The 24,149-nt window shown below is 37.6% G+C and overlaps 5 protein-coding genes across 6 annotated transcripts; 2 read left to right on the plus strand and 3 right to left on the minus strand.

The window, feature by feature from the left end:
• Positions 1 to 2,592: 2,592 nt before the first annotated feature.
• LOC103998877 (RNA polymerase II degradation factor 1) lies at positions 2,593 to 4,383 on the plus strand. Its single transcript, XM_009420485.3, has 2 exons — positions 2,593 to 3,041; positions 4,131 to 4,383. The coding sequence occupies exons 1-2, from the start codon at positions 2,689 to 2,691 to the stop codon at positions 4,177 to 4,179; spliced, it is 402 nt and encodes a 133-aa protein (XP_009418760.2). The 5' UTR covers positions 2,593 to 2,688; the 3' UTR covers positions 4,180 to 4,383.
• Positions 4,384 to 5,858: 1,475 nt separating this feature from the next.
• LOC103998878 (dolichol-phosphate mannose synthase subunit 2) lies at positions 5,859 to 6,623 on the plus strand. Of its 2 annotated transcripts, none has more exons than XM_018818002.2 (3): positions 5,859 to 5,907; positions 5,986 to 6,155; positions 6,248 to 6,623. In XM_018818002.2, the coding sequence occupies exons 2-3, from the start codon at positions 6,066 to 6,068 to the stop codon at positions 6,404 to 6,406; spliced, it is 249 nt and encodes an 82-aa protein (XP_018673547.1). In that variant the 5' UTR covers positions 5,859 to 5,907; positions 5,986 to 6,065; the 3' UTR covers positions 6,407 to 6,623. The 2 variants fall into 2 exon arrangements, with proteins under 2 accessions (XP_018673547.1, XP_064940071.1); XM_065083999.1 differs by having other exon boundaries at positions 5,867 to 5,911.
• A 2,579-nt stretch (positions 6,624 to 9,202) lies between these two features.
• Positions 9,203 to 14,264, minus strand: LOC103998880 (chitin-inducible gibberellin-responsive protein 1). Its single transcript, XM_018818554.2, is given in 3 exon segments — positions 9,203 to 10,916; positions 10,918 to 11,092; positions 13,981 to 14,264. Coding segments are annotated over 3 exon segments (1,761 nt in total). The 5' UTR covers positions 14,048 to 14,264; the 3' UTR covers positions 9,203 to 9,397.
• Positions 14,265 to 16,058: 1,794 nt separating this feature from the next.
• LOC103998881 (uncharacterized) lies at positions 16,059 to 17,761 on the minus strand. Its single transcript, XM_009420488.3, has 2 exons — positions 16,940 to 17,761; positions 16,059 to 16,803 (listed from the first exon to the last, which is right to left on the minus strand). The coding sequence occupies exons 1-2, from the start codon at positions 17,610 to 17,612 to the stop codon at positions 16,172 to 16,174; spliced, it is 1,305 nt and encodes a 434-aa protein (XP_009418763.2). The 5' UTR covers positions 17,613 to 17,761; the 3' UTR covers positions 16,059 to 16,171.
• Positions 17,762 to 18,411: 650 nt separating this feature from the next.
• LOC135593745 (protein VASCULATURE COMPLEXITY AND CONNECTIVITY-like) lies at positions 18,412 to 19,387 on the minus strand. The gene is made up of 3 exons (XM_065084000.1): positions 19,178 to 19,387; positions 18,910 to 19,115; positions 18,412 to 18,830 (listed from the first exon to the last, which is right to left on the minus strand). The coding sequence occupies exons 1-3, from the start codon at positions 19,274 to 19,276 to the stop codon at positions 18,608 to 18,610; spliced, it is 528 nt and encodes a 175-aa protein (XP_064940072.1). The 5' UTR covers positions 19,277 to 19,387; the 3' UTR covers positions 18,412 to 18,607.
• Between the last annotated feature and the right edge of the window lie 4,762 nt (positions 19,388 to 24,149).

Genomic DNA, 24,149 nt, shown 5'->3' on the forward strand with positions numbered 1-24,149 from the left:
CCATGGCATCATGTTTCCTAGCATTTTGACAACAGCAACCTCCTCGTGCACCTAAATTATCTAAGTTTGGTCCCCTTGCATGCTTTCTCTTTTCTAGGAATCTTCCATTCAGTGAATAGCAAAGGAAGTCTGTTCTTTATTTGGTTACATGAGAAGGTATCTTCAACCACTCTTACAAGATTTACTCTTCTTCTTCATACTTTAATCTGGTGCTGCTCATTATGGATCATTCTCACAATGGCTCTACCTCTTATTTAATTGTTGTGAGTACCTTTGATCTCAGGTTTTTTGTTTCAGGCAAATGTGCAGCCTTTGGAATCTTCTTGTTTCCTGTGCTTTTCTTGGATCTCATGCAGACCTATATTTAATCAGACTAGATCAAAGATGGTTTGATTTTGAAGTGCTCACCAGTTGTGTGATATAGTTATCATTTCATAGTAGATCTGTCATAAGTTATTGTGCACAGTGAAAGTAATGTTGTTGTGCAGAGTAGAATTTGCACAATAGCAAATTCTGAGGCTTCATTGCTGATATTAAGTGCATAATATGGATAACATCAGAGCCAATTCCATCTAAGCATGTTACAGTTCCTTGATTTGAATACTTTGACATTAATGTTGGTGTATTTTTTGCCCTGGATTTGCAGTAACCATGCAAGAAACATAGGAGAAATAATTTAGCATTGTTCATCTTTATTTGGTGTCTCTGGCAAGTAAAAAGATCACCTATCTGCTGGGAACTACAGACTACTTCTCAATTAATTCATGCTCGCAGTAAGGATGATTGGCCACAACAGTTGAATGACATCTTTGGCAACTAAACATTTCAAGACAGATGTGGGCTTGCTGTTCATGGTGATCATATGTGATATTTGAGTTAGGCTTTGAATAGTTATGATACAAGTCACAGTCACAAATTGGTTTATCTTCCAGTTTTGAAAGATGCGTATGAACATAGCAACTCTCTGAGATTGCTTCATGGCCTCTCAAGTTCTGAGAAGTATCCAAATCTGATCTCTGGTTGTGATGTATATGTTTACCTAATGAGGAGACTATTCCTGAGAAAGATCAATACTTCACACATATTCTCTACAAAATGACAAGAACTCTCATCTCAGTTCTTGTTACGTGAGCAACACAATCTCTGAATTCGATAGGCGCGACAAAAGAGCATCTCAAAGTGAATTTTGCTAGAGAGATGCAGAGATTTGGTCTCACAGCCTCTCTTTGACACCCACCCTCTGTGTGAAACAATTCAATTATGTACTTCCAATGCATCATTTTTCTGTTGCCATAGCCACCCAATAGTTGGAACACAAAGGATTACTCCTAGATTTAGATTGAGGTGTCTGTCCTTGACACATCTTGAATCTGAAACACAGCATTCTTTAGATCAGATTGGTCGGAAGAAGTTGTTCCTTGTCCATTAGATCAGTAACTCTGATGTTGTCTCGGAATCTATAATGCCTAAGAGCAGGAGAATGAGAAACTTGCTTCTCTAATCATTGCTTTCATAGCTGTCACTCTCTGAGCTACATAACATAGCAATATGAAGTGACGAGGAAACACTGTACGGCCCAATATGTTCTTATTCAGATAGCCAGCAGAGTAAGAAAGATGTGTGAGGGAGTTCATGAGAAATATTGGATCAGGTCAAGTTTCATTTAAAGCTCACGACAGATCTGTCCCAAGTGACATATTGGTAGGAAATGTATCTTTGTCAATCCAGTTGAGACATCTGACATTAAAATGGCAAGACAATGGCACAAGTTGTATCAAGTGGTTCATCTTCCCACCTGCTTCATGACGACTCCTCAACTAGTGCACAAAAGCAAGCAGTGATGGCTGGCTTTTGGGCAGCCAAACATAGCCTGCTACATAAAGCAGTCCCTTCTTTTTAGTTCAGATAGACTCGATGAGTTTGGCATCACCCCATGAGCAACCTAAAAGTTCCTTGAAAGAGACCTTCGGCTCTTTCATCTCCACTCTCAGTTGAGTTCCATGCGAAGAAAAAGGTAGCATCTCTGCAATGAATCGAAACAGGCTGATGCAGGTAGATTGAGCACTGTAGCTGAAACAAACATCAATATTTTAGATGGACATGGCATCCTACTCCTTTCAGTACCATCAAACCAAATGCTTGGATGGAAAGTGTAGCCAATTGGATGCATCGAATGAATGACGAATGGAGGAGAACCTAACAGATCGAAGGATAATATTACAATAAATAGTTTTCGGATCAGTCAAAAAGAGAGAGAAAGCGTGCATAAGCTTTCCTTCTACAAAGTCTCCTTCACGGATTGGCATGAACAGTGGTCGATTCCAAAGCGTTCGAAAGAGACGCCTAATTGCCACTTGATCGCCTCCACAAAGGCCTATCGGTGTCAGTGACTAATATATAGATCGGAGGCCCTACGATCAGGATCCGACGGTTGACGATTTCCTGGAATCACATTCGGCTATTATCCACGCCATACGAGATCAAGACGAGCCCACTAGATTTACTGAAACACCCCTGGAAGTCTCGCCAGAACGAGGGTATTATGGTCAAAGCTCAAGTCAACGAGACCGAGGCTCTATAGATCCAAACCGCCGGGACTTTCGTTGGCGCACACAGTCTTCTCTTCCAACATCAGCGATGCCTGCGGTGGCAAGCTCGTGATTGCTGGGAAGCGAGAGGAGGAGAGGGATGAGGTTACTGGAGTTCCCTTGCGGCTGGCGATCCGGTTGGCTGGAGAAGGCGACGCCGAAGTCGAAGCCGACGGTGGAAATGGAGGAGACGCGGCCGGCAGAGGCGGCGGTGTGCGCGTCTCCGGAGAAGCGGCGTCGGAGGGCGTCGCGCAGGGAGGATTCTCAGTGGCAGCCCTCGTTGGTGGCGATCTCGGAGGACGGGATACTTGTGCCAGCGCCGCCGCCGGCGCTGGCTGCGGCTGTGGTGTCGAAGGGCAGAGGGTCGGGGAAGCCGAAGGCGAAGCCAAAGCCAAAGCCGAAGCCGAAGCCGGCCACAAGGGTAGCGTCTCGCGTCGCCAAGGACGACTACCGGTAAGTAGTACACATTTAGCTCATCTGTTCCTCACTGCTATTACCAGTCTATTACCAAAGATTTATTCCAAGTATTATTATTATTATTATTGTTATGCTAAGGATTAATTTTTAGAATATAAAGTTTTAATTGCTGAACACGAAGAATAAAAAAGAAATTTTGGCTAATTATTTTGCATTGAGATTATTAAAATCATATATTAGATCCCATCTTAATAACGAAAGCTTTATAGGATTTATGATCATAAAATTTAGATTTTTAGATGGTATGATTGATCAAACAAAATTTTGAGGTGAATTCGACTGATCAAATATAGACTGCAGTATGTGCAGGGGTTGAGCAAAAACATGTCAACAGAAACTAAATAATAATAGTAATAATAATAATGCATGAACTTACTAAAATCTATTATAATTTTATTGTTAAAATACCTTAGTGATATTTAAGATTTTTGCTTGATTGAATGATCTTCGGCTAAGTATTAATGATTTGTTTATGAATCATTTTGAACTCATCTACAAATAAAGTCCCTTCTGGGCCTTCTGTTTTTATCCTTCAATATTGCTTCTTCCATGTTTATTCTGTCAAAACCATTTGACTTAATACAATCAAAGGAGAAGAGCTGAAGAAGAAGAGAAAAAAAAAAAAGAGGAATAATCAATGGATTCTAAAAGTCGGAACCTCTTATGATTTCTATGATGTTGAAATCCAATCAAAGGAGAAGAGCTGAAGAAGAGAAAAACAAAAGAGGAATAATAAATGGATGCTAAAATTCAGAATCTCTTATGATTCCTATGTTGTTGAAATCCAATCAAAGGAGAAGAGCTGAAGAAGAGGGAAAAAAAAAGAGGAATAATAAATGGATGCTAAAAGTCGGAACCTCTTATGATTTCTATGATGTTGGAATCATTACCATGGGATGTACAAATAAATGTTTACACAAGGAACCATTCATGTGTTAGAATTGACATGGTCATCCAAACTCTCTCTGAAATGTCAATATGCTATCTCTTTGTATGTAAATGCTGTGTTTGGTCATTCTCTCTGGATAAGAAGTTAATTTGGGTCTGTTGGTTTGATTCTTTCAGGCACTATGGAGTTGTGCCCACATTTGCTCCAGCAGCCTTCTTCTTCTGAAGCTTGGTTCTAATCAGCACACTTGAAGATTATCTTCAGAATCAAAATGTTGACCATGAAGTTGCTACTGCTGATTGATTGAATGATTGATGATGTTGATAATTTGCTAGATATTTTTTGTTGTTCTCTCTTGTTATCTTGAATCAAAATAGGCATCAAGACACTTTTTCCTGTCATTTAATTGAATGGAGTAGTCTTATCCTACCTTGAGGATTCAAAAGAAAGAAGGATCAAGAAAACAAGATCCAAATGCAACCAAAGCAAAGATTGTAATCACAAAGCAAGCAAGCAAGCTGTGATATCATTACACCACTAAATCACTTTTCTCTATTTTGCAGATCCAAAGGAACAAGACCAAGCTATGTGGTATTTTCCATATGTATGCATGAATGAATGTTATATTCAATGTATAATGCTTGATTGGCTTTTATACAATGTTTAATGCTTTTATTTTCTTGAAATTTATCAATAATTACAAATATATTTCGAACATAGTTTCTCTTAACAAAATCTTTAGTAGTTTTACATCATCCTTCCGGATTTCAAGCTTCTGAATTGAAATGAGTTTCTTTCTCTCACTTGACCTGACTCTTGAATGATGCCTGTGCCTATCTTTCGAATGATACAGCAACAAGAAAACTTCAGGATCTTTAGAAATGAAAGAAAAGGAAATGCTAATCTTTCAGAGTTTGAGAGAAGAATCATGTCAGCATACAGAGAAAGGATGCTCTAACTTTCAGATAATGTAAATGACAAGAGAACTATGGGTGGAGGACTCTTGTGGCAACATCAACACCTGATTCTACTTCAATATATTATTGCTTTTAAGTATTATCATATGTTATTTAATATAAATGAAGATTTTATGTTTACAATGTTAAAAGGTGTGGGCCTTTTTACCTTATTCAATTCAAGCTTACTATTCACAATCCATTCTTTGACAATCCTCTTACAAATAATAATGTATTATTTTATTATTTATCATCTTAATATTATCGATTTTATCCCTTTTTTTCTTATTTCATCCTTGTCGATGTCGCTTGATATTGTTCGATCTCGCTCGTTGCTTTCCCTTATGTCGCGGAAAAAGGAGAGGAGGATGCGGAGGAAAATGATGTTTACGTTCATTTGTAAAGGGATGATTTAAAAATATTTAAAAAAAATTAAAAATAGGATTATAAAATAGTAAAAAAAAGTTACAAATAGTAATCTCTCATTCAATATAAATATTTTTTATTTTAAAATTATTTATTTTTAATATTTTGAAAAATATTTTTGAAAACTTATATATTTAAAAGACTAGTTGATCCATCGGCGCGACCAATGAGGTAATGATCCGAAAGTGTCATTTTTTAATTCAGTTCTACTAACTATGATTTTGAATACTATGAGAAAAATTTTCTTTTCTATTTAATTATTCTCACGATGGAAAATGAGTTGAGAGAGTAATTTTGCAGATCATACCCTCCCAAAACCTGTTATTACTAAATGGGCTTAATACGGCCCACATACGAGCCCAACTTACTATACCCCAAATCTATAGAAGACCACTCTAAATGGGCTTAATTCGGCCCACATACGAGCCCAATTTGCTATACCCCAAATCTGCAGAAGACCACTCTAAATGGGCTTAATACGGCCCACGTACGACCCCAACTTGCTATACCCCAAATCTACCCCTCTTCAACCTCTAACTCCGGACGCCTCCGCCGATATCTTCGGGCACTCGTGGGTATCTCCTCTCCCAGCGATTCTTGTTGTTCTGTTTCGATCTTGTTCGGACTTACGCTGTTGGAGTTTCTCAAGATCACGCAGTTTTCGATCCAAAATCCGACCTTTTCGTCTCGAAGGTTGGGGGTCGAAGCGGGGAATTGACGGAAGCAACGATGGAATTGGCGGACAAGGCGGTCGGATTCTTGCTGTCGGCCGTCAGCCTCTCTATCTTCAGCTATTACACTTTCTGGGTCATCATTCTGGTTGGTCAACTCACTCCCCTCTGTTTTGGTTCTCATGTGGGAACCCTTGATTCGTTTAACTTGTGGATCTTTTGATTGATACTATTGTGCAGCCATTTGTGGAGAAGGATCACTTTGTGCATGGGTATTTCCTTCCCCAGGAGTATGCCATCTTGATACCCGTGTTTGCTGGTGTTGCGCTCCTCAGTTTCTTGTGTGTGTTTGTTGGGTATGTGATGATCAAGTCTAACAAGAAGAAGAAATCCGCTTGATAGCAGAACATCGTTTCGGATCCGTGATATCACGAACAAAATTCTGACTTGAAGCCGGAAGATTGATTAGTGGGGGATGTCCTTTCTTTGGTGGTCATTTTTCTCATCCTTTTCACCATCTTTTTCTATCTTTTATTTGTGTTTGTTTCAGTTAGACACCTTTGTGTTATCTTTTGATCTCTAACTGCAAATGATTATAATATATACATTTGTGTTATTTCTTCTTGGGCAAATGATGAATTGATCAATTGTTTGCTAAGTACTTCTCTGTTGTTTGGTCTGAAGTGCAACAAGAGGATGCAAAATGAATCGTGTCTCTACAATAGAAGGCCTGGTACATTTTAACTATCCATGCGATATACTTGATTCATCGGTTTGGTAGTGCCAAAAAATATATATATTTTTATGGAATATCATTTGATGGTTCAAATTTATGATTCTAAATCTATCCTTTTAATAGCATCAGCTCAGTCCATGTGCTTAGAATTGCAAGATCTATTCATGGTGAGTCTCTGATATATATCATATTAGGAGAAAATGATTCTCAAAACTTATTTGACTAAGCTTAGACTGTGTATACTGTGACACCTCTCACAATAATCTGGATAGGGCCTTAAAAGGCCATTAGTTCTGCACAAAAAAAATTGTAGAAATTTGGAACTGTTGATTTGGGCTGTTTAAATTTGATATTTGTTGCTGGTCATGATTATGTGATGGTTGTTCTTTACCTATGATTCCAAATTGTTCTGCATAAGTTGTCATTTGTTTCATTCACTTTGAGATAGACATTATGAAATAAGACTGAGAATGATTAAAGTAAAGTTTTGTGCATCCAATAGTTAAAAAACTGGCATTGAGAAACATATAAAATTAAGTGTTTCTGTCATGCATATTAAGGTAGACTAGCTTTATAACTACTTATGACAAAAAAGTGGGTTTTCAATATGGATGGACTTATTGTTTGACACCAGACTTTTTCTCTATAGATAATTCATGGAAGTAATGGTACATGATATAATTGTCCTGTGACATATTACTAGCACTTTATTGCTAACATATACGACAATAATTAATTATACTGCAATGCAGTCACTTGGACAAGGTAATGAGGAGATGGTTCAGATGTCAAGCTCGTGAACCATGAATTTGGCGGCAGCGACCATTTTTATCTTATCACATACTTAAGAAGTTTGAAAAGGGATGGAAGTACTTGAGACAATCCATTTGTGGCATTATTAGAGTTTAAAATATGCTAAAAAAGGTAAAGGTACTTGAAGCAGAAATAGAAGTGGGACTTAATAGCAAGGTAACAGAAAAGATGTCAGGATAATCACCATGTAGTTGGCAAAATTATTGATTTTTATTGGTTATAGTAAACTCCAATATGTTGTCGTCGCTGGCAAAATATGTATTTTACATGTTACTTCAACCCATCCCCATATTATCTGTTACTTGCTAGTTAATTTTTATTATCTTACATTATATATTAATTTGAATTACGATGAACCTTGACATTTTTAACTTGGAATATGTATTTGTTATTTACCATGCATTCCGTGATCTATTCCTCCAGTGTAATATGCTTACCAGGCCTTCAAATTAAATTGTTTAAAGATAATAAAAGCATGAACGCATCGTAGTTGTTTGCAACTTCTTGTTCTATATCATGTTTCCATCTGAACCATTTTACACACAATTCTAGAGGCGAAAAAGTTTATCTAGTACATATATATTTAGTGCTACAATATTTTTTGTCCTAAATCAATAAAGAGACATTGAAATAAGTTGTTCAGGTCCATGATCACAATAGTTTACTTGTTTAATTTCTTCCTCTAACTTCAAACCTTTGAGACATTGTTGAGAGCTGTCTCATTAAAAGAAACCGGCAAATTAAACATACAAGGACCTGAGTAGCATGCAACATTTTACTTTTAGATAATACTCTTCCAACATAAAGTTTATTAAAAATTGATTGCCAATATCATCAAGCTTGAATTCTGGAGGATACAGTAAGAACTTTGTTTGGCCTGTAATTTAGAGATACAAGTGTTTCTGGATGCTCTCTTACATGCGGTTATTCTTGATATATACGATAACTACAATTTTAATGCATGAAAATAATCAATTTGCATCTGTAGTTAAATAATCTGTTTTTTAGTTGCTATTCCAATGCTGTTGCTTGAAAATTTTACTGCATTCCATTCTGAAAGGATTCTGCTTGATCAATGACACAGATTGTACCACTTCTGTTGCTACTTGTATCGCATACAAATTGTTTAATCAATAAATATCCAATAAGATTTTTCAAATCTGTGGTTGATAGACTTGTGATACTTCAGAAATGAGGCTTGAGATATTGATAGTTGCAGAATAAATGTTGTCGCTTTAGTGAAAATAAGCTTTTAAATTAATATTTTCCAGATAGCAGCCAAGAAATTTGAATCTTTGATCAACACATATTAGTTGAATCAATCTGTGCTCTCATCTACAGTTTTTTCTCCTTTTTCTCGTTCTGTGGATTTTGAGATTGTATGTTGCAAATGAGCTCTGTGTTTGACATTGTTCTCTTAAATTGAGATATCATCACAGGACACTTCTACTTCAACTTATTTTAATCTCAATTCATTTCTTAGCACTCTAAATCTAATGTGGTATTGGGTCTATTCTACTTTCTCTCCATTCATCAACAGGCCAACCTATCAACCATTCATTCAACCTCGGTCCATGAGACAACAAACAGATAAAAGAAACTGGCCAGGATTCTACATCTCTTGTTTGTTTGCTTGAAGCAGGTAATGCACAGAAACACCGAACATTTCATAGACATTCTCAAGCTACAAAAAGATGCAGCATCCAAAGATATCGCACAAGGAATTAACTGAATTATACATCGTATAAATACGTAACATTATTCGTATCCACATTAGCCGGTGGTTCAGTACTCGACAATCTCATCTAATCTGTCTTATATGGTTCTCCGATGCACAATGATCAGTGCCACGCAGAAGCTGAGATTAGGTTTCTGGTCTTCCAACCCAGTAGCAATGCGCCATCTTTCTCCACCGCCGTATACTTATTGGAGTAATAGCTCAGCAGAGTCTTTATCACGGAGTTCACATACGAGCTAAGCGGGTAAGGCTTAAAGCCTGCCATGCTGAGCCTCGATCTCCACTTACCGAGCAGCTCATGCCTCTCCACCCTATCCTTCTCTTCACATGCGATAATGTTAACTATGTCCTTTGCCAGACAGTGCTGCTCCACATCGATCCTCTCCTTGCTATCCCTCTTCAGCGTCGCATCGATTGATTCGAACATTGCAGAGTAGTAATCTAGAGTCTCAATGAAACGTGTCAGGAACGGTGTTGTATTGGTGTTGGACTCCTGCTCCACCAAAGTTGTCACTTTCGGTGACAATCCCTTAACCATCCTCAGCAATCCATCGCGAGGGTTGTTCACGTCGACACTCTCATCGGGTGTGTGGTGGAGCTGAAGAGTGAAGTTCACCGCAAGTGCCTCCCCGGTTCTTATGTCCAACATTTCTCTTGTGACCTCAGGCCCATAGACGGAGAGACCTTTGAACTCAAGCGGAATAGAGAACTTCTTGGACATTCCCAACAACATCTTCTCGACCAGCTGCAAGCCATCTCCTTGGGTGTACTCTGCCACTGGATCATTGATCCCAGTGATACGGACATGTGGTGGACCACCAGGTCTTGCTGCTAATGCCTGTATTAGAGTGACCCATTGAGTCCCTTGAGCAATCTGAAAGTCTATAATGTGGATCCTGTCCTCGTTCTTTAGTGCATCAGCAATTGCTCCATTTGCTGCCATATATCCAAACTTGAAGTAGGGGCAAATGTCATACAAGATCCCCATGTAAGAAAGAAGCTCCTTGCTCTCTGGCTTGCGGGACCTCAGGCCACGATAGATGTTGGTGCCAGAAGACTCGTGTCTTGCCACCAGGCCTTCTAGCATATAAGCACCAAGACGCTGAAGAGGCTCTCCACTGATTGAAACAGCTCTGTGGGCTTTTTCAACTAATAATTCAAATTCCTCAATCTTGTTCTCGGATAAAGCTTTAGCACATTCGATTAGAAGCTGTTTCACATCAGGCTGTTTCACATCAGTACCCAATTGTTTCCTCACTTCCCTAACTCGTTTCCCCGGACGGGCTTCATGACTGATATTCATATGTCCACCAGAGGTATACCGAGGCTGGGGGATAGTAGGAGACTCCAATTGGGTTTTGTGGGTCCATGTCCTTGACCGCTGCTTTGTAAGCTGGGGCTGTTTGTTCTCATTCAACTCAGGATCAGTACTAGTTGTTGGCTTGACAGTTTCAGGTGCCATGAGAACAATCCCAAGCTCTTGTAAAGTGTGCTTCATGCTCCGACTGGAAACTGCATAAGTTAATCTGATTGTACTCGGATCTCTGGAAGATGAACTTGGGACTGCTTGAATGCTGTCAAGTTCTTGCAAAGTGTACCTAAGTGTGTACCCAGACTTGCTAACCCGAGATGGTTTCTGTGAAGCTGTTCTGTTCCTGACTATTGCTTAGCAGAGGGAAAAACTCAAACCGACTTGAAGTAGGGGAGCTGAGTGAGTTGCCAAGAGCTGATTTGATGGAATCAAATGTCCATTCAGTGTAAGCAGGATTTTGCAGAGAATAGGATTCACGGTAGATGTCTGCATCAGTAAACCCTCAAAACTGATCAGAATCCATGCTAAAAGATGAGCATCAATAATGAATGAGAAAGAGCAAGAACACACCCTAAAGAAAATGTCACTAAATTCATGTTGGTCAATGAAAATGAAAGAATCATAACTCCAAGATACACACAAATAAAAATGAAGGCAATAACATTAGTTTAATAATAAATAACTTTGGTAATCAGACAAAGGTTTATGTATGGAGGAACCCACTGTTGGGACAAGACTTGGGAGACGACATCGATCCATGCCTTGTGATACGTGCAAAGTGCTCATAATGTTAGATTTCAGACAGCACAAATACCTACATATTTCAACTGTTGCACAATTGGTTTTGGGGATATGGCACTCCCCACACATTTTAGCAAAAATGGAAGCTTTGATTCTTCAATTCTCCTTTTCAATTGTAAGTTATACACAGAATGACACAGGATATGTCTTGCTAGCGTATACTGTCTAACATTTGTGCTATTGCACAGTTTAAGTGCTCCTAAGAAGGCCTAGAAGACATGCATGCTATAAGGTCATGATACATTATTGGTAACAACAATGGGACTACTGTAATTTGCTTGTCCATAAAATACCAATTTATGAACATGCATCATAAACATCTGCAAACTTGTTTCTAAATGCAAAATTGCACAAGTATGAAAGCACACAATGCACATTACAGCATAAAAGTAGAGAACACACAAAAAAAAATGTGGGAAAAATCTAGCATATAAAGTTACCAAGCAAATGTGAGAATGAATTTAATTGTTAATATGCAAAAGGAGACATCTATATATCTACTTTTTATTATTTCACATGTGAAAAATGCAAGATACGAAAGTGGAACATATAACTGACCAGCATATACAATTGTTGTCTAGCAAATCCCAAAGAGAAAACATAGCAACCAAGCATATCATCATGAGAATTTCATACCACAACAAAAAATGCATATGATTCTTTAATAGAAATAAGATAAATGTACCTGTGGATCATAATTGTTCTTCACAACTAACTTCCTTTCAATCTTCTTCGAGAGAGATTTTTTTTACCCGAACTTGGATAGACTAGGCACTATCACAGAATTGTAGCATAACAATATCATAAAGCATCCATCCTACTATCCTATGTTCTTCTTGAAGCCCAAACCAATCTCCGATACGCTATGTCCTTCCTCTTTACTATTACCAAATATCCATCATAAAACATATGCCAAAGGATGGTCTATCAACAGATTGTGTAAGTAAACCAATAAAAATTTCATCCTTCAGAAAACCTGATACTGCCTCTGACTCCAGTTATGGGAAATACAAGTTTTTGCATGAAGCATGTTTAACATTTAACTTCTGGTGCTGTCTTCCAGTTTCCTCAGTATCTTTTTCCTCTATCTACAATTTGAATGTCTTCATCTTGTGTCTAATAATCATATAAGGATATCTATTCTTTGCTCCTAGTCCAACTCTGACAATTGTTTTATGCATACGTTGATTTATGTGAATCCATGCAGTGAAATCAAATGCCTTAACTAAGAGTAAACTTGATAAATGCCTATATGCAGTAGGCCGCCAACAAATATGAAGTATAAGATATTGAGAACTATATCCACCTAAGCTAGTAATTAGCCAGTCAAGCCCTCCAACTTTTCTTGTTCATATTTACTGATCTTATATACTGATCTTTTGCCACAAATAAGGAAAATAGCTTTCCAGCTACCTGAAGTAGAAAGTCCTTTTCAATTTTGCAAAGATGACCCATTCACGAAATGTTTTTTCATGCTAACCATCATGCAGCAAAGGCTAAAATTACTACATTGGCAGTGATTTGACTAGCATTATAGAACAGAAATTACAACAAGAAGGATGCATGCACAATAACATTTTGAAGAAATTTATTTAACTCTACATCCGTTGTTCTCGCACTTAGGAAGCCTTGGTTGGTGCATTAGTATTGGGGAAAGAGAGGAAAACTCAAAAATCCAAAAGAACACCCAGAGATTAATAATAAAAAACATACTAAAAGGCTGATGCAAGATTAATGTGGTTCGATAAATCATGCCTACATCCACAGAGAAAATCAAATTCTTCATCATGAGAGAATAATTACAAGACCCTTAAGTTATCCTCATTCAAGCATAAATTTCCTTCCACATCCTCTCACATAAACCCCAAAAATTTTATACCTTGTCTCTCACCCTTCCTAGAAACCCCAGAGAGCACTCTCTCTAGACATCTTAGAGAGAAACGAACACCAAAAGTATTTTTCACATCTTGCTCTCCTCCAATCAAAACCCAAAGATAATAACCAAACCCTAATTATCATGATTTTCTTTCTTCACGAGAACTCCTTGTACTATGATTCCTTATCCCAATGACTCCGGTAATCCCAAAATACTTACCAATCCTAATAATTAGAGTAACATCTCTATGAAAAACCATAAGTGGCTATCCATACAGGTGTTGTTTCTTTGTTGTCCCTTACATTTTGAATGAACCTACATAGGAATGATAATATCTAAAAAAACGCAACATGCCAAGAGGTCCATTTTTAACTTACATGTTACAAAAAATACGAGCTAGGAAAAAAGGGCAAAATTTGAACAAGTGCATGCAACTCAACAATCGATCTCCAGCACATAGCTCCTCGTCTTCTCCTTTGCTTTGTCCCCTCCCAAGATTTTATTTCAACTATAAGTGATGACTAAAAACTCAGTAGAAACATACTCAAATTGACAACAAGAAAACAAGGAAGAAAAAGGAAGAACTCAGTACACGTCAAATTATCCTCTTTCTCCCTCACACAAAACCCAAGTATATATACAGTAACAAAGATGCAACTCCAAAAGGCAAAATAAAAGACGAAAAGATAACCTTTACCCTTTATCTTCAGCCCGAACTTGAAATGTTTTCCTACCCAAACAAGAATCCCACCACCTACAGCCATCTCCAACCCATTACCCTTGGTCTTCCTTATCAACAAGTCTCAATCGCCAAAAAGATGAAGTGAAATTCGTCGAGAGATCAAACAAGATACACCAACACCGTCAAAAACTTACGCTCAAATGAAGGGGTAAAGATAAGCAATCAAAAACCAAACTTGAGGACGAAATTGTCACACGAATCCAAAAGAAAACCGCTAGGAAAAAACAATTGAAGTCGCCGATTTTACCTTCTGATTCCCCTCAAATCGCTTCAGAATCCAAACTTGGACTCGCCTCTGTTCCTTCTCTCTCAATCTCGCTCCCTCCCTCTTCCACGTTACTTTCTCTTACGGCTTCATATGCCAGCACACGGCCGACCGTACGACTTAACGGCGTCTTCAGTGCGCAGGTCAACGTTCCCAAGTCCTAACGCAGCAGCGACGATCACTCGCCGTCCGATCCAAATCGCGCGGCCCTTGGCTCTCGAACCACGAAATCCGCGTGACTGGGCGCGCCTCGTCACGTGACCCCGTGTGGGGACCCCTCCGGACACGCGGGAGGCGTCAAGAGGTGACCTGACGTGTCGCGTGCCACCGTGGGATGGACATTCGACGGTGGTGGATCACTCTCTCGAATATTTCTTCGCTTTTGACCGGTTTGACTCCATCCCAACCGTCCGTCCTCACGCGTCCGAGTCAGACAAGGACTGACGTGGTCGTGAGCCCCTTCCTTGGGTGGAACGCGACACGTCAGGTTTGCGTATTCGACGGGTGGTAATAATTATCCCCTTAACGCCCACCCGCATCCTACCTGGAGACGAATGCACGCTCGTGGTGGGTCCCACAGCGACCGAGGCAGTGGTAGCGTTAGACGGGAAGACCACGTATGCGATGCTACGTGTGTACACCGTCACGCATGCCAAAAATGATGGCTTTGTTATCATGTAATATATTTTTGATGGGCGAAGAGTTGGAATGTGAATATAAATCAATTAAGGAGGCAAAGTGCATGTATAAAGGGAACTCGAGGTTGACTTTTGTTGTTTGTAGGACCTTTGACCGAGTTAGGCATTGACAAAGTTGCGGCATTTTTGCGTAGGTCCAATGGATAGGTCAGATTGGTCTAAGATGATTAGCTCTGGAGTTGAATACTTTGTTGTTATTATTTTTCCTTACAACGACAGCTTAATAAGATTTTCAAACCCATTTACTGAAAATTCAAAACTACTTCCAAAATTTTTTCCCTCACCGAATATTCCCATAAAATTTTCACACATTTACTAAAATTTGATTTATCAGCAGCGTGTATTTTTGCAACATAAATCATGATTTAGGGATTAATTATAAAGGCAACAATTATGTGATAAAAATCTCTAGTCTATATCTCATACCATAACATATACTACAGACAAAAACATAGAAATAGATTGAATGTGACAATCATCAATCGAAACTTGGAGAATATGGACATAAAAGAGCAGGAAAATCTTTAGATACAACTGGTTGACTTGGAAGAGCTAATTATGATGAAAAAGATGTCCACTCAACGTGGCCCCAGTGAGGGAATATGAGCATCTACTTGACTTTGAGCAAAAAATAATAAATATATTCGATATTTTTTAGTTCGAATCAATACTAGTCTTATTTTTGAACTTGTCGTAAGTACGTATCAAACTAAACCCTTCGATGCTTAAGTTAATAGAAATTCAAATATATCTTTTTTACGGGAAACTCGAGTAATCAGTAAAATTGAAGTGACGGTTAATTTTCGAGACAATAAGAACCATCAGACAATATAGTTATATGAATCGATATCGTTTGTAATCTATCCAAAATACATAAGATGGAACGGCATCATTGAGCAGCGATGCCCTGTAAAAGCAATCAAAAGTTTCTTTAGGTGCAATGTGAATCCATATACTCCCAAGAAACAGATTCACGGGTCGCTCGGTCTGTTCTTGACATTGCAGGCATGAAGACATGCCACTGAAAGGTTGATGTGGATGGAGAGCAGAAACAGCTCTGCCTGTCCGGCTAATTGGCTGTGATTGATACAAGGACTGAAAGTTTCAGACAAATTTGCTTGTGATCAGATAACAATTTGGAACAATAAATGAGAATTAAACTCATTATTTGTTCCAAGCAACTTCATGGCTTACATATTACCACAAAACATGGCAGTAGAGCACTCGGATCGAGCAGATAGAGCTCCTCAATGCTTCCGTAGATCCCGATCTTCCCCGCCATCGAATCGAAAGCAGACCGACCTACGAGCTCTTGGTAGGTGTCCAAAGGCTTGTGAACTCTACCTGCAATGACTCTGCAAACCAGCAGTGCTTTCTTCACCGAAGGATCATGTTCGCAAGTCTCGATGGATTCGAGTGCTCTGCCACAAGTGGAAGTCGTAAACACGCCTATCCTTCCCTTGGATTCCTTCTTTGAGGAGAATCCATGTCGAATGATCTGACAAACACTGCACTTCTCTGATGTGCAAAGGCTGGAAGAGCCATTCGAGCCAAGAGAGCAGGCAATTGCGGTGCCATGGAACCTTAAGTGTTCGTTGCCATCGGCCAGGCATCTGGGGTGCTTCTTTGGGAGCTTACTGGCTTTCAGTTTGATCGTCTCCCTGTACTCCTCGAACTGAGCAAGATTTCTTTGCATGTTATGGATCTTTAGGACCCTCTCAATTTGCCTGCAACTGCTCCCTGTGTTTAGCCAGCTTGTTCTGCAGATCATTTCTACTATCTTTCTAGAGGTGTCTCCCTCCACAAGTTCGCTCACTGCAGAGATAATATGATCACAGTCCGTCAGGATAGATGTGAAGAAAGGAAATATGAGAAATGATTAAACCTATCAGTTCTATGAGGTAAGATGAACATGGGAAATCTATCTGAAAGCATTTACGAGTGTTGATACCTGCATGCTTGGATAGATGGTGTGCCTCCAAGATCTGCCACTTCACAAACATCTTCCCACATTTATGGCAGGCAACAGCTGCAGAGGATACCTGCACATCTGTTTCATGGGAGAACCTTGGTGCTGGAACAGCATGATGAACTGCAGCAACACCATTGCCAGGCAAAGCAGGAGAGAGAGATGAAACCCCAGAAAAGGTAGGACATCTTCTTGGCGTGCATGAAGGGTTATGTTGGAGAGGATGGTGGACTCCTGGCCATGGTGTCCCAGACCAAACGGTGCCAACATAGGTAGAGTCATGACAGGCTCCGGATCCAGTGATCCTTCTCAGCTCACAGCTTGGATTGCTAAGAACAACCTCATGGGTGATGGGATTCAGAAGCTTACTGCTCCCGGTGGACCTTGGACTGCAACTTGGTGGCTTCGGAAGGTGTCTCTTGCTCCCATGGATCACATCTTTGAGGTTGGCCATGGATCTAGAGCACCCAGACCTTCCTGCCGTCCGTGTCAAGATGGTTTCAAGATGCTCCCTGGCCTTTGGATCATGAACCTCTGATGGCTCAGAGTTGCAGTGGAGAGATCTCTTCAAGGCAAACCAAAAAGTTGGCATCTTCTCCTCCTCCACCTCCTTCTCCCTCTTATTCCTTCTCTCTCTTCTGCTTTGGTGCTCCATGGACTCTCTGCATACCTCCTTGATTCTGGAAACTGATAGATTCAATGGCAATCGATCTCAATTGCTTATTTCCTGCTTTCTTTGCCTGAGCTCAATTGGCACCATCAAAGCTGTATCTGTGGTTCCCTTCCTTTTCCATGTGAAGCAAAATATAGTCTCCTCTACACTTACTGCTCTCTTGGAAACCCAACAGCCATTACAAATCTACTCAAAACACCATTAAACTTAGCACAGACAACGCTTATGGAAGAGTCCACAGAAACTCAAATTTCTTGCAGATTTTAAGGCCTTAAACTTGTTGAGAAAAGCGACTAACATAGTGGACACTGGCACACGATGAAATCATTTCAGATAATCTACCAAGGAAATGGCTGCTAGCATTTTATTTCACCTCTCACCGCAAAAGCTTTAAAGGTCATTGTTCTGTAATGGATGTGTTGTGCCCTGGCGTGTAGGATAACACCAGTATGTGGTACAGCGCTTGAAACAGCAGCCAATATTGTTGCTTGTTTGCAAGTGGCTTGCTGCACACAAAATCTCACCAAGACCTGACCTGATAGAGATGACAAAGGAGCCAGGTCTGGCTCATGATCCATGTCTAACCCAGTCTTATGCACTGTTCATAATTGTACTCTTCTCAAGCTGCAAATCCTGTTTCTGTAAGGAAGCATCATATGTAGAAGCAAAATACTGTGCTTGTTAATTGGTACTGGAGCTAAACAGAGGAAAGAATTCATATACCCATTTAAGAATTATTTGGATGATGGAATCATTATTCATACAGTATGAAAACTATGTGTGATCTAAGAAAACAGCATGTTTCCTTTGTATCTAACTTTCTCACAAATCAGTTTACATCTCATTAAGTGCTTCGAAAACTCAACCCAGAAAAGAAAAGAAATTGGATTATATCTGTTTGAACTCGAGCTAAAATCTTGCAGAACCAGCAGTGATTGGGGACCTCAGCTTCCTTCGGTAGCTGTTCTTGGAAGTACTCAAGCATGGCTCTCTTGAGATCTGGTGTCCCTGTGAGCCTTCCCTTCTTTCCAGCTCGCAATGGCTGAAACATAGTAGACGATGCAGAACAGCGAATGCACGAAGCACATGATTCCACCAATAAACAGGAAACGAGGATGAGCAAGCCCACAAGTCGGCCTTGACTCCGAATTAGATATTGCTCCTATAATCAACATCGTCAATCCAACGATGACCACAATCCTGACCAATTTGATGAACATGAGACTCGTGCAAGTTCTTTCAGCTTTCCAGTGTAAGATGAGTGGTTTTGGATAGATACCATGAAAGGAGTAGAGTGGCTGCGGCCATTAGCTTGTTAGGCGAAGACCTCCGGAACCCATCCCCGGAGCACGCACAGGGGCACCCACCGAGCACATTCGCGATGACATGCGACAGCGCGAGGAGCGCAGTTGCTGCCAGCCCCAACTTGTAGGCCTGGTGAACATGCTCCTTGCACTCGAGGAAGACGAGCCTCAGGTGCTTCCCCTGCGACAACAAGACTCGATGCTCAAAGTATGAATGACCAAGTAATTGAATCCCTGGAGTACCTTGCTTTGAGCCTCCTCGGCTTTTATTCCGAGCACACCGGCAACTACATCCATGACAACAATCAGCAGGCAGATGATTGCTCCTTCCATTCTGGCCATGGGCGGCAGGCTCGAGCCCTCAAAGATGAGAAGAATGCAATGACCGATTAGATATGGGATTGCTCATGGTGAAAAGTAAAGAGAACTTAGCTGTGTAAAGATGCTTTCTTTCTCTGCCATAGTTCAACCTTTGCTTTGCTGTCTTTGGATTCGTTTCCATGGGGCGTAAGGAAAGCTTGGTATCAACGCTCCCATCAATAAAAGCTAGCGTGCCGCAGACAGCCTTCGAGGATTCGAGCAAATATAGCGGTCACTAAGCTATCTACTGACAGCTACAGCAAAAAGAGCTTTCTGCCCTATTCTACTTAAGAACAAGTTCAACGTTGACGACGGTTTGGTCGTTAATGTCAGACAGCCTTTCGTAAAGATTCTTGTAAGACTAATTATATATTTACAAAAATAATTTTTTTTTATATATTTTTAAAAATTATATTAAAATTTTTATATTTATAAAAATAAAAATATTTAATTTTATCGATTCTACTATAAAAAAATATCGTAAGATTTATCATTAAACACGTATTGACTTTACCTCACTTCGATTTACCATTAGTAAAATCGACGACGTAAGCAAAAATTATAGAAATCATAATGTAACGTTTAAAATTATACCTAATTACAAAAAGTAATATATAATTAACCCATTCGTTTACCTAATTCAGCTCCTCATGATATACTCCGATGGAAAGTTCATTAATTCTTATTCGTTAATGTTTAATAAACGATTGATCGGACGGATATTTTAAAAAAATAAAATATAGTTCGACTTTGATTTCAAATTCAGTAAAATCAAAACTATCTAACTTGCATTATCAAACACAACCCAGTTTTGATGTCATATGATACAACAATAGTTTTGAGATCGGATCACACTTGAGAGAACGAGTCAAACGATGTAGCAACTCTTAAAGAGGAGCACTGCTCAAGCATTAGATCGGCTGTGCTCGCAGTGGCCTAAATGTGGCCGATTACGCTAAGGGCTGCATGCACGAAGCAGAAGATTCCACCATAGTACAGGACCTGATGTTTAGTGAACCCACAGGTAACTTTGGAACTTGCATTAGACATCGCTCCGGCGACCAGCAATCCGACTCCGATGATGAATGCGATCCTAATCAAGTTGATCAACATGAGGATTGGGTGAAAAATTCTTTCAAAGTGGAAAATAATAATGAAAATACATATAGAATTAGGATAAATCTAACATTTTATTATGATTCATAAAGTTAGATACATATGGTGAAAGACAAAAAAATAAAATAAAAATCGAGTCATTTTCTCGAAAGTAGAGTATTTTTTTTACTCGATACTCCATTTTATTTATTACTATTATTTTTTTTTGTCAATAGTAAACTGTTATAATGTTTTTTTAATAACGTTGCAATGTTTTTATTGAGATACTAAAATTATTATTAAAATTTTTTATTATAATTGACATTATATTATGTTTTCTCGGTTGTCATTACTCATAAACCGTCACGATACTATATTTCTAAGCTTATAGTTGGTTTGATTAAGGTTAAACGTTCATTCGAATTATTTATAATGTTTTCAAGTAGATTTTATAGTGTTTTCACTATCATATGAGGAAGAAGACAATGATGAGATAGAGGAATGCATTGGCTATGAACAACAAGAATTAATGATAGAGAAATGAACCTAGAAAACCTCTGACATATAATTAGCATTTATAGAATAAACAAACTTTATTTTTCAAGTTTTTTTATATATTTGAATTCCTTATCTTACAAGAATATTGGATCTGAAATTCAACTCAACTCCATTATTTTTCATTATGGCGAGTATTTTTCGCTTCTTCCTCATGTTTTTTTTCATGTTCATTTGTTCAAGTCGTTTTGCCTTATTGAACAAGATTATTGAAGGCGAAATTTGATTCGATAAAGTTTTTACTATCTAAGCTAAGCTAGCAAACACCTTCTTTGTCGTAGAGTGAAATTAGTGTTATTTCTTCCATCAAAGATTTTGATAGTAAATTATAAAAATAGTAAATGTAAATTGTTTGATAATCTTTACCTAAATCTATGGAGAAAAACCATAAAATTATTCATCATGTCAAAATAAATAACAAAGTTTGTTTTGGGTTTAATCTCCACTCAAGCACAAATCTTTTTTGTATATTTTTTTATATAAATATTTAAAATATTATTTCATCTTAGTAGTACTCAAAATGATTTATCAAGTCCTTCTAACAAGATTTAGGGATATACTAACTATTCATAGATTCTTAATTTATATGTTTCTTTTATTTTTTTTACAAAATTCTTTTCATACTTCGAATTTATTAGCCATAAGAAATTTCTTCTATATATCCACTATAGTCATTAACAATTTATATTTAAGTGATGTTATCTCTAAAATTATTATAAATACCAATTTGAATTATCAAATAGTTTCTAGTATATTTTGATTTCATTTAACTCATTTACAGTGTTCTCAAGTAGGTTTTACAATACTTTTATTATGATAGCCAAAAAATTATAACAAGCCAAAAAACTCTTAAGGGATAATTTAGATTTTTTTTTAAATTAAAAGTATTATTTAGAAAAAAAATCAAAAGAAGATACAAATTGAAAGATATCCAAAATATGAGTATTTTTAAAGTAGATCACAAAAAAAATTATAATCATTGTATTTATTTCAAAGAAACAAAATTCAAGTGTCTATAAATATCAAAAATAACTTTAAAATTATGTTAAGAATTATAATAGTTCAAAAAAATTCTAAACAAAAAATATTAAAACAAATCTGAGTTTATATTCTCTACTTATCTTTCCTTTTTGTTATTCATGTCCATCATCTTTCTTAGAAATTTTCAGAACATTCACTTTGGACTAAACATAAGAAGGTTGGATTTAAATACCATGAAATGATTAGAGCAGCTTTAGACAATCCTCGCTGACAACACGAAGACCTATATGAGCAGAAACATGGGTGTATATGGGCGAGGGCATGAGCCAAAACGAGGAGTGCAGTTGCTGCGAGCCCCAGTAAGTAAGCCTTATGAACAGGCTTCTTGCACTCCACGAATATGATTCTTACGTGCTTCGCCTGTGATAATAATACTCGATGTTACTCGAGCATACATGTCTAGAAACATGATCAAGTATTTGAAGTACTCTTGAGTTGCTCTCAAGCAACATCATTACCTTGCTTTGAGCATCCTCGGCTTGCATTCCGAGTATACCAGCACCTACATCCAGGGCAATGATCAACAAGCATATGATTATTCCTTGCCATCTTGACGACATGGCGACGGGCTGAAGAATACAAGTGAGGAGGTGAGGAGGTGAAGAGAAGATGAGAAATGCAATGATAATTAGGGTTAATTATAGATAATTCTTTATAATTAGTTATCTTTAGTATCTTGGTTCCTATACTATTAAATATTATATTAAGATTTAACCTCATTACTTCAACAAAATTTTTCATTTTTAATCCTATGAAATTATCTTTTTAACCCTACATATGGATCTCAATGTCTCACTTTCATAAATATAAAGATCTCAATATAACTTTTGAAAGTGTAAAGACTAGGGTTGTAAAAATAGCGGGATAATATATAATTAGTCTGTTTGTCCCCGTTTACCCTTTTTAAATGAAATAAAAAAAATACTTACATTGGAACCTTATTCTTATCGTATTGTTAAATTATTATTAATATTATTATTTTTCTTCCATATATGGATTTTCTCTTGATGTGCGAAATATATTAATGCGAGACCATTGTTCCAAAAACCTGATACCCTAATTTTTCTCTATAACTATGTTGTACTAGAAATCAAACAATTTAATTTAACAATCATGTCGAGTGGATATCTTTCAAAAATCTTAAAATCATACAAATAACCTCTATAATGAAAATTTTACAATGAAATTTCATATAGAATGAATATTCATAAAATAACTCAAGTTAGTTAGCTCTTCATGAAAATCATGTATGAAATAAAAAACTCATGAATGGATAGAAACTATTTCATGATAACAATTCATATGCAGTAAATATATCATGAATCAGTCTCAAATAATAAAGCTTAGACATACAAAACCATAAGTTGACATTCATATATAACATAGACAAAAGTTGAACATCCAACAGCGAGTGAAACTTACCGTTGGATGTGGAGAAATGTGGAGAAACTTATCGTCTCCTACAGACGATGACCTCTGTCTACAACTCTCTTGTAATCAACTCCTTCTCGACAAATAATAAGAAGCAAATGGAGGTGTTTGTTGTTCAGATTAATATAGAGGATGAGGGAGAATCATAATTAATGTGAGGAGATTTATTCCATATTAGTTTTTTTCTTAAATAGAAATATATTATGTTATTTTTTACTATAATATTTAAAAATAAAAAATAAATAATGACTTATGAGATGTGTTCCATATCAATATATGAGAAAAAATAAGAAGTAAATAATGATTGATGAGATGAGTTCTTTATCTAGATTTTTAAATAAGAAAAAAATTACATAGGTTATCGAGTAGATTCATCGCACACATAGGATCCTATTGATGAGAATATCTTTCCACATTAGTATGTGTAAAAATAAAGAATTTCATAATAATTATTATTTTAATTCAAATCTTTTAATTGATCTGATATTACTATATTTCATAATCAATCCGAACTTGAAACACGCCTAGTTAGCTAGAAATCGAATGCACGCGATGATAATGGCATCACCGATACATGCCTAGTTAGCTTGAAATCCAAAAAAGAAATATGTTTCACCAACGTCTTAGCTTACGACCTATAAAAGGAGAGTAATAAAATGAGAGCATACGTAGTTCTACACTCATCGAACTCTCTAAACTAAATTCATTCATTTGAGTTATCTACTAACTTGAA

The sequence above is a fragment of the Musa acuminata genome, chromosome BXJ1-9, assembly GCF_036884655.1.
Source record: "Musa acuminata AAA Group cultivar baxijiao chromosome BXJ1-9, Cavendish_Baxijiao_AAA, whole genome shotgun sequence".
Taxonomy (NCBI): domain Eukaryota; kingdom Viridiplantae; phylum Streptophyta; class Magnoliopsida; order Zingiberales; family Musaceae; genus Musa; species Musa acuminata.

What these genes read in the sequence shown, in the direction of transcription:
- LOC135593745 (XM_065084000.1), bottom strand. Translation starts at nt 19,276, where the DNA reads ATGGCCAGAATGGAAGGAGCAATCATCTGCCTGCTGATTGTTGTCATG. An exon ending in CCGAGGAGGCTCAAAGCAAG is followed by an intron (nt 19,116 to 19,177) that starts GTACTCCAGGGA and finishes TTGTTGTCGCAG; the next exon opens with GGGAAGCACCTGAGGCTCGT. An exon ending in GCCACTCTACTCCTTTCATG is followed by an intron (nt 18,831 to 18,909) that starts GTATCTATCCAA and finishes CAAATTGGTCAG; the next exon opens with GATTGTGGTCATCGTTGGAT.
- LOC103998881 (XM_009420488.3), bottom strand. Translation starts at nt 17,612, where the DNA reads ATGGAGCACCAAAGCAGAAGAGAGAGAAGGAATAAGAGGGAGAAGGAG. An exon ending in CCATCTATCCAAGCATGCAG is followed by an intron (nt 16,804 to 16,939) that starts GTATCAACACTC and finishes TTATCTCTGCAG; the next exon opens with TGAGCGAACTTGTGGAGGGA.
- LOC103998878 (XM_018818002.2), top strand. Translation starts at nt 6,066, where the DNA reads ATGGAATTGGCGGACAAGGCGGTCGGATTCTTGCTGTCGGCCGTCAGC. An exon ending in CTTTCTGGGTCATCATTCTG is followed by an intron (nt 6,156 to 6,247) that starts GTTGGTCAACTC and finishes ACTATTGTGCAG; the next exon opens with CCATTTGTGGAGAAGGATCA.
- LOC103998877 (XM_009420485.3), top strand. Translation starts at nt 2,689, where the DNA reads ATGAGGTTACTGGAGTTCCCTTGCGGCTGGCGATCCGGTTGGCTGGAG. An exon ending in GTCGCCAAGGACGACTACCG is followed by an intron (nt 3,042 to 4,130) that starts GTAAGTAGTACA and finishes TGATTCTTTCAG; the next exon opens with GCACTATGGAGTTGTGCCCA.